Source organism: Quercus robur, chromosome 8 (genome assembly GCF_932294415.1).
Source record: "Quercus robur chromosome 8, dhQueRobu3.1, whole genome shotgun sequence".
In the NCBI taxonomy this organism is placed as follows: domain Eukaryota; kingdom Viridiplantae; phylum Streptophyta; class Magnoliopsida; order Fagales; family Fagaceae; genus Quercus; species Quercus robur.
In genome coordinates this window covers 57924996-57942852 of record NC_065541.1, presented here as the reverse complement: position 1 = coordinate 57942852, position 17857 = coordinate 57924996, and the positions used below count along the sequence as shown (strand labels likewise).

Sequence of the window (17857 nt, the reverse complement as noted above, 5' to 3'; positions counted from 1 at the left end):
AGCTTTAGGTTTTATCACTTGATTAAACTCATTAATATTTTCGTTTCAAAAAATTCATTATTTTTGGACAAAGTTTAGTAATAAATTTGGTTGTAACCTAAGGCTACAATTTCATTGAATATTTTTTTATTGAATGTAACAAATCCATGATTATATTAAATTTTCTTCTTATATCATCCACGCTTGTAAATTTTAAGAAATTCTAAGATAAATAGCTATATCATCAATCAAAATTTTAAATTTCATGTTTTTATAGTATATAATTATGCATAAAAAAAAAGTTTATGGATCAAATAGTAAATAATACCCAATTGATATGAAATTCAACATGTGTTAAAACAATAAAGAATATGCAATCCAACAATTATATTTTTAAAATATGTAATCATGTTAATTATATTAGTGAGAATTGTATCCTTAAACTATAATTAAGTTTGTCTTCAAACTCTGCCTATTATTTTTTAACCAAAAACACTAACATAAGTTGTGATTTATCAAATCGAGAGGTAATTGTTCAAAACAAAGTGTAAGAACCAAATCTTTTATATCAAGGTGATCAAATACTGAATGGTGATAGGAGTTGCTACTAAAATATTGTGTGAGGTTACGTAATGGACAGTAATGTATATTTGACTTAGCAAATTGTTGTTAGTTCTGAGTAGGATTTTGTTGACTTTGGCAAAGTAATTCTGAGTAGATTTTTGGTTTTAGTGCCTCGCTTCTCATGCCTCAATCTACGGATTTGTTGACCAATGACCCATACCATGTCATGATCTTAACAGAAATATTTTTGTTCTGTAATGGGATTCAATCTTAGCCTATACACAACAAATTTTAAAACAATTCATTGAGACATCTTATGACACTTCAATGTGATAAAGAAGAACCCCACACGTCTCAAATTGGGATTTACCAATGGATGAGAAAAAAGCATCAATGTCTGCCATTCTATTGCCCTATAAAAAATTGATGAGACATGAACCAAAATTTGCAGCATATTCCTTTTGGTCGTGGTCCATGTAAAGACAGTTATCGCTGCTAGGTTATATTATGTTAATGATACTATAAATTGTCACTAATCACAAAAAATTAATTCAAACATATATTTAGTTTGTAAGTTTTGATTGATAATAACTTTTAACATTTTTCTATACTAACATGCAGATGAAAAGGAACAATGTATAAGAGAAAATATACAGTATACACTAGTCTTCATGCATAAAATCAGCTGAAGTACATAAAAACACAAGTACAATTTTTTTGAGTGCAGATAAAAACACAAGTAAATCAGCTGAAGTAAATCCTGCTAACAGCCAAAACAAAAAATGTACTTGTTTTTATCTGCACTCAAAACATGTGAGGAATATTTTTATCTCTGCAAGGACCCTACATTCTTAGTACTTTGTATTTTTGCAAAACATAGAAGCATCCGACAAAATTTATCACCACTAGGCAATTCAACATGTCATTGAACTTGGATAAAAGAACAGAAGACTTTCCCTCTATATTTAGACTAATTTTTTTCAATGTCATCTTAAACAAAGTTACTCCAACATTTAGCATCTACCTGGCTCCATGTACTAGAAAAAGGGCTTTGCTATATTGCATGTATTTATATGATTTTCGAGAGAAACTATAAGGTAAAACCAAGAATTTGCAGAATGGAATTTGGCATTTATCGAAATCAATACAATACTCGTTTCTTGGAAACAACTAAAACTAAGCTACAATATTCCAAAATTGGATGAAGTGAGATTTCCCACAACTCTCCAAAACATGAGTAGTTAGGTGATAATCAAAACAACCAAAGTTGAAAATTCAGCTGTACAATAAACAAATGCTACTCATTTGCTAACTTTCAATGTTGTCACTGCCTGAATCTGTAAGAACAGTTAGCCTTCTTGCTGTCTTCACGAATTCACTGCAAAGAATTATAAAAATAGAAAAAAAGAATTAGTAAGGTCCAATTAAAATCTCTCAATGCCAAACAAGAAAAATTGGTGAATAAAGAAAGCAGATTTCAATACCTAAAGCTTTCTTCTCCTGTGTGTTTAACAGCACCTAGTGCATCCTGGTAAAGCAGCATTTGTGAACTCTCCAACCTAAACATTTTGGCCAGCTTTACATACAGTTCTTCATATGAACCAAGGCTGGACAGGTCTAGTGTCCAACCAACATCAACTGATTCTAAAAAAACCTTGCAATGACCTGGCTCTAAAGCGAGATCATTATTACGGTGATCTTTGTACCAGGGAGACCCTCCATCTGAAGAATTTTCCAATGAAACATTTTGATGTAACACCGAATCAGAGCCATCAGAGAAGTTTGCCGCCTTCTCAGGACTCATATCTGATGAGCTATTTCCAATTGTATCACCAGAGCAGCTTTTAGAAATCTGCTCCTCAGTGAAAATGAGTTGACCAAACAATACAATGTGGGGCGCCTTTACTTCATTGTTATCTTTCAAACTCCGGGTTGTATTCCCCATTGTAAGCAAGCAAGGTGCATCATTCTTTTCAGCATGGTCAATAAAGTTGCCACCAGGGACTCTACGTGTAGCAGCATGATCAAGTTGCTGAAAACCAGTTGGAAATAGACTTGAGTGCATTTTGTTGTTGTGGTGGAGATCTTCTGAAGATATTCCAAATTGAGCATGCCTGGCTCCCTGTATGCCTGCAGGAATATTGTCCGAAAATCCACAAAAGGGGCTGCTGGTATGAAGGAGGTTGTTGGAAAACGATGGCATTGGGAATTTGCTGATTAGGGAATAATCTGCTTGCTGTGGAAACCGCATCTTTTTTCTTGGTGGTGAGAATGTGGGTATATGCATGACTGGTATGTTTGATACCAATTCGACCAACCATGGGTTGACACACTTCACATTTTGGAGTAAATCTGGCTCATCCCATGCGACCTGATAGAATTTTGCAAGGAATTTGTCAGAAGCAAATAATTCATTTAAATAAGACCTGATTTAAGCCTACAAGAAAAACTACACAGGGCAGGACAACAATGTATTAACTGCTGCATTGGATGTACTACAATCATGAAGAGATAAGTCTATTTACTTCACACAATTAGGAATTTTCCTTGTTCAGATTTAGCATACATTGAATATAACGCGTGTGAATATCCTGTGTCAACAATTGAACAATAATTTTGGGTACTATCTGGGAAGATCATTTGCCCAAAATTCTTAGAATGATCGACCAAATTTGATAACCATAAAGAACAACCATTTGATCTGAAACAAATAATTAAAACAGATATGGCTAGTCATCACTGTGATTAAAGCAAAGCAGTGTATGAATTCTGTTCACTGAACATTTCAAGGTCTTATAATCAAAGAAAGATAATCAATAAATCCAAAAGTGTGCTATTTTATATATGATTTGTTTGCAGAGACATGCAATAAAACGAACCATTCCAATATAGAAACTAAGATTTCTATGAACAAGCACAAAAACTTGAAGTCACATTATTAGCTGATACACACAAAATAAAATATTTTGTTTGGTTATCAAAAAAAAAAAAATATATATATATATATATATATATATTTTGTTTAATAAACAGAGAAACTAGTTACATAATATGAATGTCAAGGTATGCAGTACCTGTAAAAGACGCCATGGAGAATCAGGCCAATGGACAGGATCGGCGACCTGAACAGCAGATATGGTTCCCATGAACCAGCTAATCCGAGAGGAATCCTCAGTTTCAAAAGGCATTTTAAACCTCATCCCAGATGACCAGTGAATTTCCATTGCAGCTCTCACAACAGAGGCCTTAACAAAAAACTCCGGCGTGCTTGCACGCGGATAGTACACAACCTCAAAGGGCTTTCCATTAGTAGCAAGAGTTGCAGCTTCTACAACAGATTCATTCCTCACTTTTCCCCCTAATTCCATTGGTTTACTACTATTCTTACTCTCCCTCATAAAACTAGAATATACCCCAAAAGTAGAGCCACAATTAGCAGCCTCTTGGTTCCAACCGGACAAGTACTCAATTCCACCACCAATACCCCTTTTAGCCCTCCTAATCCCAACACAAAGATCCCCATTCTCTGCTCTCAAAAACACAATTGAATCCCCAGCAACAAGCTTCTTCCTATTCACAAAATTACTCCACCCTGTAGTCAAAAGATGACGACGAGGTGTCCCTCTATAAATATGCCTAAATTTCCATACCCCACCATGCACATCCTTGGCTAAAATAGTCTGAACCGGTGGCTCAGCGTTATAATCCAAACGAGGAAAGATTGTCTCTGCGCAATAACGAGGCACAGAGAAACCCCCACCATTGTTTGCATCAGATTGTGTCAAAGTCTTAGCAAAAGAAACAAGTTTCTCTTGCCCTTGATCAACCCCACTAGCTCCTAAAAACCCATCATCCTCAAAATTCAATTCATTATTTCTCAAAGGTACTAAATTTAACTTAGCATAAACCTCATCGCTCTCAGGGTCTGCCATGTATCTTATAGTATTAACCCTGCAGGGAATCAGAGAAGGAATCCGAGAATTCCCAAAGTCCACGTTCCCTCCCAGAGCGTGTTCAGCGTGGCCCTGAGGGAAATAGAAGACCTTTGAGTTAATGGGTGGCATTTGAACCATCCCACCAGCACAGGCGTGCCATAGCTGAGAATCCAAGCTCTTGTCGGAGTTTCTCATTGGTATTTCTTTCACAGAATCCATCACAGTAATCATTGTTGTTCGAATCCAAAGCCTTTATAGTACTCAAGTCCTTGACTTTTCCCAAGTAAGAACACTGCTAGCAATCAAAAAGCTCGAGTAAGAAATATATTTAAAAAAAAAAAAAAAACCAGAATTTTCTTTGTTCAAACATAGAAACAGACAGAGAAAATAGTCTGTGTGTAGACACTGAGAAAATTGTAGCTTTTGATAAAATCTAAACACTAAATCAGTAAGAAAGAAAGAAAAACAAAATTCTAAAACTTGGGTTTCTTCAAACCTTGGAAAATTTCCGGCAGGTTTCTCATAAACCATACAAGACGTTCAAGAATATTACATAGGTAACATTAAAGATATATTGCGTATTATATAGAGGATATAAAAGAGTCTGAGTCGGTTACGATTTACCTTTCAATCAAGATAAGATAACGAAAAATCCGGATTACGCAACTCTTCTAAAAGAGTTTTAAGTCTCAACCCAATTCTTAGAGAGAACGGAGAATGAGAGAAAGGTTGTGACTTGGTTAGAGAAAGAAACAGTACTGTTTGAGATGAGACTTTGATGAGGTTTGTGTTTTGTTTTATGTCTGAAGTGTTATAGCCACCTGAAGCTTCTTTCGGTTGCCGACCAGACTGTACAAATGAATGAACGAGTGAGTGAGTGAGAAAGAGTGAATGTGAATGTGAATGCGAATGAGAGAGAGATTTGACGGAACAGAACAAACATATAGGCAATACTGACACATACAGTTTCCCTTTTTTTTTTTTCTTTTTTCTTTTTTCTTTGTTTTTTTTAAAATGGGTTTTGTTTTTTTTTTTTGGGATTCGAAAAGTCTAAGTTTAGACCAATGCCATCATTCAGGTGAATTTCTTCTTTTTCCATCTTCTGTTTCTGCTTCTTCTTCAGATCTTAAACACTGAATTCACACGTACTTCTATATTTTTTTCAGTCTTACTCTCGATTCAAGCACGTGTTGTCACTCTCTGCTTTATCAAATTATTTATAAAAATAAATACATCACATTTAATATATATAAAAAATTAAATCACGGTTGATATTTTTTTTTTTTGATAACAACATCACGGTTGATAATTGATACAGTATTACGGTGCATGTATTGTATTGGCTTATGGGTTTTTTTTTTTTTTTTTTTTTGGATCTAAAGTAAATAATGATTGTGTTCACATACATTGTTTTGGCCATTATGAATTTTTTTAGAATCGTTTTTTTTTTTTTGGGTTAAATTTCGTTTTGATGTTTTTCTTTTGCTATCTTTTTTCATGCCCAACCTTTTGAATTCCTGTCCTCGTACATTTAACATGTATCACATGTTCTTTATTTCTTTAAAGCATAAAATGAATAAATGAATACAAATTAAAGTAGCCTACTAAACGTCAAAAGGGTTAGATATTGATTCATAGACTTAACGTGTACCAAATTAAGGGTAGTGTGTGATTGGATAATTCTAAGAAATTAGAAATATTTCAAACTCACTAATCATCTAAGTGCAAAACGAGAATGACCTACTCACGAGCAATCAAGTTAAATTTAGTGCCAGCAATGATAAATTTGCCTTAATACATGCAAAATGGGGATGCCTCTCTATTGACCTTAATCTTGATTTGGAAGGGGGGGGGGGGGGGGAGGAGGAGGAGGATAGGCATTGAACTTTCCTTAAGCTTTTATGGATCCAGTACTGACATAAAATGTCTCAGTGTAAGAACCAAGTCAACCCATGATATAACTTAAACTTATCAGGTTGTTTGTCAAGAGACTTTGGACCCTAGACAAATTTTTGAGGATCGCTAGCCCCGACTCACCAATATTAGGTTATGTGTTTGGGTCTCGACTTTGTTGAGTTAAGCTAACAAGGACATGCTTACTCAGATTAGAGCTTTCTAACTCAATTTTTAGGCCTACCCCTGGCATGATTCCCCCCCACCCCCCCACTCTACTTGTTATTATCATTATTATAAAAGTATATATATTTATCAAATCTCAATAAGTTTCTTCATTACATAATCGGTTTTTTCCCTTACCTTTTAGTTTTTTCTTTATTTTTTCATAACGAGGAAAGATTTCTTTTTTGTTATATATTGTTTGATTCTTTCTACTTTGGGATGTCTTCTTAAAATACAACCGTTTTTGAAAAGTAATGGAGTTAATATCAATAATTTTTACAACTTGCCTTTTATTTTATTCAAAATGTGAACACCCCTTTTTGTTTAAATTAAATAAAGATGTTTTGAAAACATCTATCTTTCTGTTTGTGAGACAATGTGTTTTAGTGATGTTCTTTTATAAAATTACATCTTAAACAAGACCAAAACATGAAAATTAGTACAAGTTACAAACATCGAAGTTAATTCGATGAGTTTTAGGGTTGCAAATTACAAGCAAGTAATACCATAGTGTTAATTCGATGAGTATTATGGGTTACAAAATGAGTATCCAACATTTACCCCACTGCCAAAACCAAAGTCAAATAGATTATATATTGAATCACTGATATTCAATTGTCGTCCACGCGTCACGAAGCAAGTGGAGGTAAAAAAAAAATCAAAATCCTAGAAGTTGCAAAAGATCGAAGCATTCAATTAATTAGATAATAAAAAAATAGATTAAATAAATTAGTGATATTCAATTAAGTATTAATTAACATTAATTGAAATTTGAAATTTGGATAACTTCCTGTACGTGTAGCAATTTTGGGTACGCAGAGCAAGATCGTCAATGACAATTAATGAATGTAGGTAATCACAAATTTAACATGTTCCATGTGCATTCCTGAAACGAAGGCAACAATCTCTAACCATGTACCTCAACCATGGTCAAGTTTATGCCGTCCCAGCTCCCAGGCCCCTAACTCTAGGGTTAATTAACCCTAGGGCCAGTTTACTTTTCTAGCTCTCCCTCTCCATAGTCATCGGTCAACACCAAGACCCTTTGTCATGGGTTTGTTGAGTGTTCCGGATTTTTGGTCGGGTCCAAGGTTTGTTAATGGTAATTTTAGGAATAAAAATAGGGCAGTATGGTAAACTCGTAAAAAGTAAAACACAAATTTTTTTTTTTTTTTTAATAGCGGAAAGATGGACGATTTCATTAAACAGAAAATGAGTCAAAATCCGCTATGAGTATATTATTGATATATGTTGGAACATCATTTATCTACATTGAAAAGCTTATTAGAAAACATTAGAATTACCATCGCTTTGATTACAAAAAGTTTACAATTTGTGTCAATTAAATATTTAAATAATATAATGAATTGTGATTTTCAGTTACTTTAATTGGTAAAGTATTTTGTTGTTGAATAGGAGATTTGAAATTCAAATTCTGCTTACACCATAAATTGATTAATATCTTAGCATGATAATCATCGTTGAGTAAACGACATAAGTTGAAATTATATCTTATCTATCAATAATAACAATGAATGCATACTTGAATTATGCTAGGTAATTTTTTTACCCAAGTATTGTAGCTTAAATACATTTTGCCTGGTTTGTAATTATCGAATAGCTTGTGTTTTATTTTTGGATTGTGAGTAAAATTTTAGTTGGATTAACCAATATTTAGGCCAATGTGAATGTTCTTATGCTTTTGTGTCTCAATCCAAATGGGGTCATTGTGGGTAATCCGCAAGCTGGTAAAATGCCATGAGTAAGAGATTAAACTGGTTTTTGGATTGAGGAACTACTAATGCAATGTGACAAGGACATAGAGATTCAACGCAAGGTACTTAATTTTTAATTAGTTATGCTTAGGTCTTAATCCAAATAGGGACATTATGCTAATTAAGCTGATAGTAATATGCCAATATTAAGAGATAAAGCAAATTGAATTTTGGATTGAGCAACTAATTATGCAATGTTACAACGACATAGAGAGTAAGTGCAAAGGTAATCTGAAGAAAATGTAATTTGTTTAGAAAAGCCAAGACATTCGGCAGACGACCTTGGTCGGACTTCTTATAGTTTATAGGACATTTGTTTTTCATGATGGTAATTTTCTAAGCAACAAAAGAAAGTGTGGTTGGGTGAATTGTCTGCCACATATCACTTATGTGGATGGCTAAAAAGATGTTGAATTCGTTAGTTAGTGCTTGGATTTATCTTATAATGAGAGAAATTTTTAACTCAAATTAAAAAAAAAAAAAAAATTATTATGTGAGCAAGACTCTTTTTTTTTTGGGTCATGTGTGTTTATATTTCCAATATTGTATTTTTGCCCCTTTACTTTATAAATTTGATCCCCCAAATATAACCCTTTTCTCTTTTTTTGGGTAGAGGAAATTGTTGGTTGGCTATTGGCTAGTATTGGTTGTGGGTTGTTCGATTTTGATGGGACGAGATATGATTGACGATGAAAGTGTTGACAACACAAAGAAGGTAAATCAACTTAGGGTTTGATTTAAAACAACCCCTTTTCATAGGGATTTTTTTTTTCATCCAAAAAACTACCCCTTCAAATATAATAGTGTTGTTTTATAATTAAAAAAATGTGTTGTTTTAAACACTATTTATTTTTGGTTTTGATGTGCAACGAAAATTCGCTAGGTCAGTCTCCTGTCCATATGCGTCGTCCAAAGGATAGACGAGGTTATTCATCAGTTACTCGTCCGTCTGTTCTCAACACAGACGGACAGACGAACTTGCTATCATCCGTCCGTCCTCAAGGACGGACGGGCTTCTTAGCATTCGTCCGTCTGTAAAGGACGGACGAGCTTGGCAGCATCTCTTCGTCCATAAAGGACAAGGGAGGATTACTATCTCCGCCGAGTGGAAGAACAAACCGTCACCAGCCAAGCCCAACCGTTACGAAATACGAACTTCTGAATCAGTTATTTCCGAGCCTGTTGGATTCCTCAACTGTAGGAGCGGTTACCAAGCAAGTAACCGCTTCCCGTATACTATATAAGCACACGCCAATGAAAGAGTAAGGCATTCTATTATGTTCTTGAGAAACTAAGTTTTCATTCTTTCAGTCAGAGACTAACTTCACCATCGGAGGGTTCTTGGCCGGCTTCCACCGGTCTCCTCTGAGTTTTTACTTGTTTTCTCAGGATTCAGTCGCAACTTTACCAAGGCTCGGCATTTTCAGTCCACTGATATCCCAGAGTTCATCAGTTGGCGCCGTCTGTGGGAGGAATAACGTTTGATTTCCATTGTTGGATTCTGCGATTTCTTTCTTGGACATAAGGGCTGAAATGGTCCGGACAAGGTCAAGGGCTACCAGCCCAGGCCTTCAAGATAGCAGAGGCGACCGTCAATCGGTGCCCACCGTACAACCGCCTTTTGTCCAACACGTGCAATCCATGGCTGCTACTATGGCAGAATTGACCCGCCAGAACCAGGAGTTGGTTAGAGAACTTAACATGAGGAGGCAGCATCGCGATGAGAATGTTGGAAGACAGGTCCAGAGCCAAGATGAGAGGAATGTCGAGTTTGAGAGCCAGTCAAGGGGTACCCCTTCAAGGAGGGTGCCTCACTTGGAAAGGGAGATGGACCAAATGAGAAGAACTATGAATGAGATGAAGGAAAATATGAAGAGGACCAACCCTGTAGAGGACTTGGTTCACAGGACTGACTCCCCATTTGTGCCTCCTATCAATGCTCACCCTTTGCCACCGAAGTTCAAGATGCCTTCCTTAGATTCATATGATGGGACGCGAGATCCATTTGACCACATTGCCACCTTCAAAACTACTATGCATCTTCAAGGGGTTCCGGATGAAATAATGTGCAGAGCTTTCCCTACTACTCTTAAAGGACCCGCACGAGTGTGGTTCAGCAAAATACCTCCCAGCACGGTAACGTCCTTCGAAGAATTAAGTAAGTTGTTTGTCAACAACTTCATCGGAGGACAGAGGCACAAGCGTTCCTCGTCTAGTTTGCTGACCATAGAACAAGGGGAGAATGAAAGTTTGCGGTCGTTCATTACGCGGTTCAATAGGGAAGCTTTAGCGGTGGACGAGATGGACGACAAGCTACTCCTGGCGGCTTTCCACAATGGGGTTCACTCTGACTTGTTCATCCACAAGCTATATGAGCAAGAGCCTCAGACTATGGCCGAACTCGTCCACTCGGCCCAGAATTTTATGAATGCAGAGGATGCTATCATAGCCAAGTGTGCTGAGGGAAGTTCATGAAGGAGCCTGTGGAAACCATTCAGGAGCCAGGTCGCTTATCCAAAAAGTCGTCCGTGCAGGGTACTATTGGCCAACTGTTCAAGTGGATACAAAAGCTTATGTCAAGGCATGCGACAAGTGCCAACGATTCAGTAATGTCCCCAGACAACCATCAGAGTACCTCACCCCAATGATGGCCCCGTGGCCCTTTGCTCAATGGGGCCTAGATATCCTAGGTCCATTTCCACTTGGAACTAGACAGATGAAATTCTTGGTGGTAGGGATTGACTATTTCACTAAGTGGGTGGAGGCAGAACCATTGGCACACATTACACAGCAGAATGTAAAGAACTTCGTCTGGAAGAATATAGTGTGCAGGTTTGGAGTACCCAGGGTACTAGTTTCCGATAACGGGCGACAGTTTGACAACACCCTTTTCAGGGACTTCTGTCTACACTTTGGAATCCAAAATCATTATTTCTCCCCCGCACATCCACAGGCAAACGGTCAGGCTGAGGTTACAAACCGATCCTTGCTGAAGATCATCAAGACTCGTCTTGAGGGGGCAAAGGGAGTATGGCTAGATGAGTTACCTGGTGTCCTATGGGCATACAGGACGACAGTGAGGACCCCTACAGGGGAGACCCCTTTTAAACTAGCCTATGGAAGTGAAGCAGTTATACCTGCAGAAGTGCACATGGCTAACCATAGGGTGATGACATATGAGGAGAAGGATAACGAGGAGCAACTCCGCTTGAACCTCGATCTTATGGACGAAGTAAGGACAGAAGCAGAGCACAGGGCAGCGAAGTACAAGAACCTCATGGCTAGGCAATATGATGCAAGGGTGAAACCAAGACGTTTCAACATAGGAGATCTTGTCCTGAGGAAGGTCTCTTTAGCAACCAAGAACTCAGCTCATGGGAAATTGGGCCCCAATTGGGAAGGACCCTATAGAGTCATCAACTTCAAAAGACAATGATCCTATTACCTGGAGACCCTGGACGGGAGAAAGCTAGAACATCCTTGGAACGTGGAGCACCTGAGGAGGTACTACCAGTAGAAGCGGGCCGAAATGAGGTTCACTGTGGACGAGCTTGAAGCTTGCTACCCTATTTACATTCTACTTATGTTTTATGCTGTGTTTGATACTATCACTTTGTTATTTGTGTTGTGGTTATTTATCATGATTATGGACGAAGTTATGGAGTGCTTACTAAATAAAAGGCATTAGCATGTATTTGCCTTATCTGTAAACGATATTTATGTAATGTACAAAATGTTGTGTGAATTTCAGATTTCCATGGCATTCTCGTTCAAAGCTAACCTACAGGGTGACTAAGAACAAAATATTTTTTAATTGTCAATCAGACGAGTAAATTCTTTGGACGCGGAGATGTAACGTCTAAAACTTTCCTAAGGGTAAAGCAAGACACCTTTATTTTAGTCAAAGAACAAGGTGGAACCTATAACGAGCCCAAGGCGTATTCGTCCATAAGGGTAAAAAGCAAGGTAAAGGCGTCCTCGTCCAGATCAAAGGACGAGGAAGAACCCACAACTTGCCTAGGCCCTGGGCAAACTTATATAAAGGACGAGGCAAAACGCACATCCATAATAAAGTCCATAGACGAGATTTTTGAGCCAAAACCCAGTCTACGGACGGGCAAGGTCCATAAGTCCGTGGACGATCAGAGTGCATGACAATTTTTTAGTCTAAGGACGAGAAATAGCCATTGAAATTTTAATAGATGGTTTAAGCACACCAAATATGGACGAGTAAAGCAAGAAGCTAAAAATGCGAAACGAAAAATCTCGTCCATACATAAAAAGTAAAAATCCACCAACTGTTCAAGGGCGGACAACCAACGTCCAAACACCCTTGCGAAAAACAAGTTTCCATACCTCGTCCTAAGAATTTTGGACGAGATCAGTGTACTTGAATTACATCAAAAGATCCCAAAACAAAGGATCAAAACAAAAAAAAAAAAAAAAAAAAAAAAAAAAAAAAAAAAAAAACTCGTTCTTAAGCAGGAGGGGCACTGGGTGGCTGGGTGGAGGCATCGTCCTCAATATTGACGTCCTCAGAGCTGGTTTGGAGAAGAGAGCTGGTAGCAGCGTTCAAATTAAGTTTGATAGAGTTGAAGTCCACCTTAGGGAAGTTTTCAACAGCGTCCATCCTGAAATCTTCAAAACCCGCTGCATAGTTGCGGTCCAGCAAGTCTGTAAATTCCTTGGACGCTTTGAACTCCGCAATGGCATCGTCCTTGGCCTTGGAGAGGGAACTACTCAGCTCGTCATTCTTCACTTGAAGGTGGTCGAGACGAGAATCTTTCTCCACCACGGCAGCCTTCAACTCTGCGATCAAATTTTGCTGCTCCGCTTCTTTCTGCTTAGCCTCAGCAGCAACCCCAGCCCATTTCTTACTCTCGTCCCTCACGCTCTTTATGGTCGTCTCCAGCAAAATTCTCGTCTTGTCCAACTCAGTGGCTTGCCTGGATGCTGCGATGAACTTAGACATGGCCTGCAAAAGAGAAATGCTTGGTTAAGACGTCTAAAAGACAGTGAAATAATAAAGGCAAGACGAAAGGAAATTTACCTTGAACAGATCATGAACACCAGAATGTTCGAAATCTTTTAAAGACATGTCATAGCAAGCCTGTATGTCCTCATCCTTCACAGCTTCTTGAAAACGTTGCCAAGCCAAGTCTTCGTTTTCAATTATGTTCGAAGATACCCTCGGCGGGGGCTGAGACGAGACAGACGTAGTCGTCCTGGGAGGAGTCTTGGACGAGGTTGTCTCCACAGGTGGAGATACGTCCACATCGATTGTTTGGACGGAGAGGTTGGGCTGAGGCAAAACAGGCTTGGCCACCTTAGACGACTGTTTCATTCTTTTGTCACGACAGCTGGGGAGGCTCCCTAAGTCCAAATTCTTTGGTAGGGACTTCCTTTTGTCCCCAGCAGACGGACGAGTCTGAGGTACAGTGTCAGGACGAGCGTCCCCAGCCTCAGGACGATCCCCCTCGCCAGCTACCTCTTTTCCCTTGTTACCCTTCATTGTCGCCATTCCTAAAACACAAAAAAAAAGAGTTTTTAGAGCGAACATAAAAAAAAGGGTAAAAGACGTCCTGAGTTAGAGGCTTACTTCTCCTTACTGTTATCTCGTGCGCGAGTGCTTCGTCAGAAGGATCAGGACCAAGTCCCCACTTAGCAAGTCGTCTAAGAGTCACTAGGAAGTGGAAACTCCTATCTGCGTATAGACGTGCTCTGTGGACGCGATCACGGTGGAACTTGCTAAGGGAAGGACGCCTAACAGCTGTAAAGGAATGAGTTAGAATGCAAAAAATAATAATAACTTTAAAAAAAAAAAAAAAAAAAAAAAAGACTTACCCTGAGGACGAAGGTTCCCTAGGTCCCCAGTATAACGACCAAAAGTGTCCCGTCCAACGTCTGAAGGGTTTCCAGCCCAATTCCCGGAGACGAAGAAAAACTCCGTCTTCCACTTTCTGTCAGACGAGGGTAGGGACCTAATCATTCTACAATCTTTGCCCCTGGCAGTAAACTGGTAAAAGCCAAGGGATTGATGAATTTCGGAGGGTTTATAACAGTAGAGGAACTCGTCCACCGTAAGAGGACGGTCCCCCCTAAACACCTCTCTCCATAGGACTTGCATAGAAATGACTAATCTCCATGCGTTTGGGTTAAACTGACATATCCCCAAACCTAACCTAACTAGTAACTCCCTAATGAAAGCGTTTAAAGGGAATCTCAAACCCCCCAGAAGATAAGCCTCATAGACGCCTATCCCAAAACGAGGATCACAACACCATTCTCCACGGACGGGCAACCTAGGGTTAAGCTCGTCTGGGATCTGGTACCATGCCCTCAGATTATCTAACCTTTGTTCGTCTGTTTTAGAAGGTATGTCTACTGCGCAACTAAATACAGTGACCTCCTCCTCGTCCAAAGGGACAGTTGGAGGGATAGACGAGGAAACCCTGGACGAGGTACCTGCCTGGGACCCTGAGGCCTTCCTAATTTCTTGTTGTATAGCCTCTAAGGGAAACCCAGGGACGCCGGAAACATATTCCTCGTCCGTAGAGTTTCCCCCCCATCACTACTACTAGAACCACTAGAACTGGTACTAGACACGGATTGGTACTCGTCTATGGTTTTTTCTAGGCTGTCGCTAGACGACATTTTCTTCAAGAAGATTAAAAAACCTAAAAGACGAGAGAAGAGGGAATACCTGGCTCTAAGACGAATGGAGGCTACGGACGCGAGGAATATCTTAGACGAGGAATGTCAAGGAGCGAAAATCTTAGAAATGCAAGGGGCAACGCAGGAATTCCCCTATTTATAGGAAATTGACCTGGGCATACAAAACGACACAACCAATAGGGGAGTGACACGTGGCATTCGTATCGAAAAATGAATCGACGAAACTCGTCACCAATGAGACTGTGACACATGGCATCTTGACGTATGGGCTTTCTAGGTACAACACCTGGTTGTTCGTCTCCTTAGACGACCCATATGAACAAGGGGGCAACTGATGTGCAACGAAAATTCGCTAGGTCAGTCTCCTGTCCATATGCGTCGTCCAAAGGATAGACGAGGTTATTCATCAGTTACTCGTCCGTCTGTTCTCAACACAGACGGACAGACGAACTTGCTATCATCCGTCCGTCCTCAAGGACGGACGGGCTTCTTAGCATTCGTCCGTCTGTAAAGGACGGACGAGCTTGGCAGCATCTCTTCGTCCATAAAGGACAAGGGAGGATTACTATCTCCGCCGAGTGGAAGAACAAACCGTCACCAGCCAAGCCCAACCGTTACGAAATACGAACTTCTGAATCAGTTATTTCCGAGCCTGTTGGATTCCTCAACTGTAGGAGCGGTTACCAAGCAAGTAACCGCTTCCCGTATACTATATAAGCACACGCCAATGAAAGAGTAAGGCATTCTATTCTGTTCTTAAGAAACTAAGTTTTCATTCTTTCAGTCAGAGACTAACTTCACCATCGGAGGGTTCTTGGCCGGCTTCCACCGGTCTCCTCTGAGTTTTTACTTGTTTTCTCAGGATTCAGTCGCAACTTTACCAAGGCCCGGCATTTTCAGTCCACTGATATCCCAGAGTTCATCAGGTTTCATTACATTATATAAAAATTATAGGGTTAGTCAGTTGCCATTAATCGACTTTTTAGAGTTATCAATTACATGTATAATACAGAGAATGGCATGTAACCAAGTTAGCTCAACCCACCTAGTATACCTAACCCAAATAGAATACTTCTACTTGACACAACATGTCATGTATCCAACCAAAGAAAAACACTTGTTTGGCCAAGGTGTTTAGTCCACCTAATATCTCATTTGAAACAAACCAAAAGGCAAGGTCCCTACATACAAAATCAATAAATGCATGACAACAATATTCCAAAAAATGACTTCTCATTGAATAGCTCTTATAAGCAACCTTAAAAACAAAGTAAACTCAAGGAACCATATATATATATATATGCACAAGTTAATACTTGAGAATATACTTCCTTTCCCCTTCAAACAATATCCAATTTTCTAAATAGGAGTACAAGTGGCGACATCACATGGTGCTCTTAATTCACTGGATGAGAACTTGCAAGGATAAAGCAAGCTACTTCGTATGATATTTAGACCAATCAATAGGGTTGGTTGAAGCCTCAAAGGCACTCAAAATGTTTAGCCAATAAAAAAAAAAATTCCTAAAATAAGCTTAAAGAAATGATAGTAGAGTAATGAGATTTTGAGGACATGCCATTGTTAATGGCTTAAAGGGAGTATTATGGGAGGTTTCGACTTTCGAGTCGAGGTTATTGATCAGTTCCCTATATAGTGGGATAGGCCTCAACAATTTGGCTGAAGGGTTGTGCTCCTAGGGTACTCCTTCAAATCCTATACCATGATGGCTTGTTCCACTGCATTTTATGCAAAAGGATTGGTGGGTGGTTAGAGTAATTAATGTTAATGCTATGAACTAAATGACCTCTCTCATATGCTCTTTGGTGAAATTCGGTTACCAAGCTCTACAAATCTTTACTCGGAGTTTGAGGTTTTTCCCCTCAAGTGTTCGACACCCCTCTTGTGGCATGTTCCATGAGGGGTCTAACTCGGAGACCAATCAGTGCAAGAAATGTTTTTTCAATAGGTTAAAGTGGGGTCGCAATGTAGATGCATTCCTGTGCTGGACTATGACCCCACAGGTTTGTTTGAGAGAGAGAGATCACCTGATATTCAATTCATATACTAGTTTTATTTTCATTCGCTCTACTTGTTAATTATCACAAAGTCCTAAACTTTTTTATACCTTCTTTCATCAGTCAGACACGGTATGAATTTATATACATGGGAAGCAAAGAAAGTTTATCATTTGATGAACAAAATATATATAAATATCAAACATTGCAGAGAATCTGGTAACCATTCACGGCAGCTAGAAATTAGAAAGAGACCCATTAACCAGACATATTAGCTACAAACGGACGTAATTGGATCAAACAAAAAAAAGAGTTGAGGTCGAAAACAAACATTGAAAACGACACAAAATTTGTCTTCTTTATTCCATCTACTAATTAAAACCCCATTGTTCAACAAAAGCTCAAAAAACTTGAACGACCCACCAAATTAATTTAGAATTAATTGACCTCTCAACGATGTAGTTGGGGCTTTTGCTTTTCTTCCTCATCAGTTTGCTTTACTGTCACGCCCTATCCAGTCCCAACACATATGGAATTATGGGGTCACAAATAAAAACATTGTCTTGTGGTTGTCTTGTCTTTCCTCATTGACAACGATCCCTCGCTCACAAACAAAACATCACCACGTCTTTTGCAATTTATTATCTTTTGTTCTAGCAGTGGAAACCAAACAATTGGGGAAAACAATTTCAGCCGTAGAGAGGACTTTTCTTTACATTGCAAACAAAAGGGTATTTGTTTGTTGTGTCATGGAGGAGTTTCTATTTTCTAACCAATAATGGCCTGCATTTGTGTG

The 17857-nt window shown here is 38.7% G+C and overlaps 1 protein-coding gene across 1 annotated transcript; it reads right to left on the bottom strand.

Moving 5' to 3' along the window:
* Positions 1-1653: 1653 nt before the first annotated feature.
* Positions 1654-5454, bottom strand: LOC126697250 (auxin response factor 18-like). The gene is made up of 4 exons (XM_050394157.1): positions 5103-5454; positions 3618-4770; positions 2028-2914; positions 1654-1921 (listed from the first exon to the last, which is right to left on the bottom strand). Exons 2-4 carry the CDS (start codon positions 4707-4709, stop codon positions 1852-1854), a joined length of 2049 nt encoding a protein of 682 aa, XP_050250114.1. The 5' UTR covers positions 4710-4770; positions 5103-5454; the 3' UTR covers positions 1654-1851.
* Between the last annotated feature and the right edge of the window lie 12403 nt (positions 5455-17857).

What these genes read in the sequence shown, in the direction of transcription:
- LOC126697250 (XM_050394157.1), bottom strand. Translation starts at nt 4,709, where the DNA reads ATGATTACTGTGATGGATTCTGTGAAAGAAATACCAATGAGAAACTCC. An exon ending in CTCCATGGCGTCTTTTACAG is followed by an intron (nt 2,915 to 3,617) that starts GTACTGCATACC and finishes AAATTCTATCAG; the next exon opens with GTCGCATGGGATGAGCCAGA. An exon ending in ACAGGAGAAGAAAGCTTTAG is followed by an intron (nt 1,922 to 2,027) that starts GTATTGAAATCT and finishes AATTCTTTGCAG; the next exon opens with TGAATTCGTGAAGACAGCAA.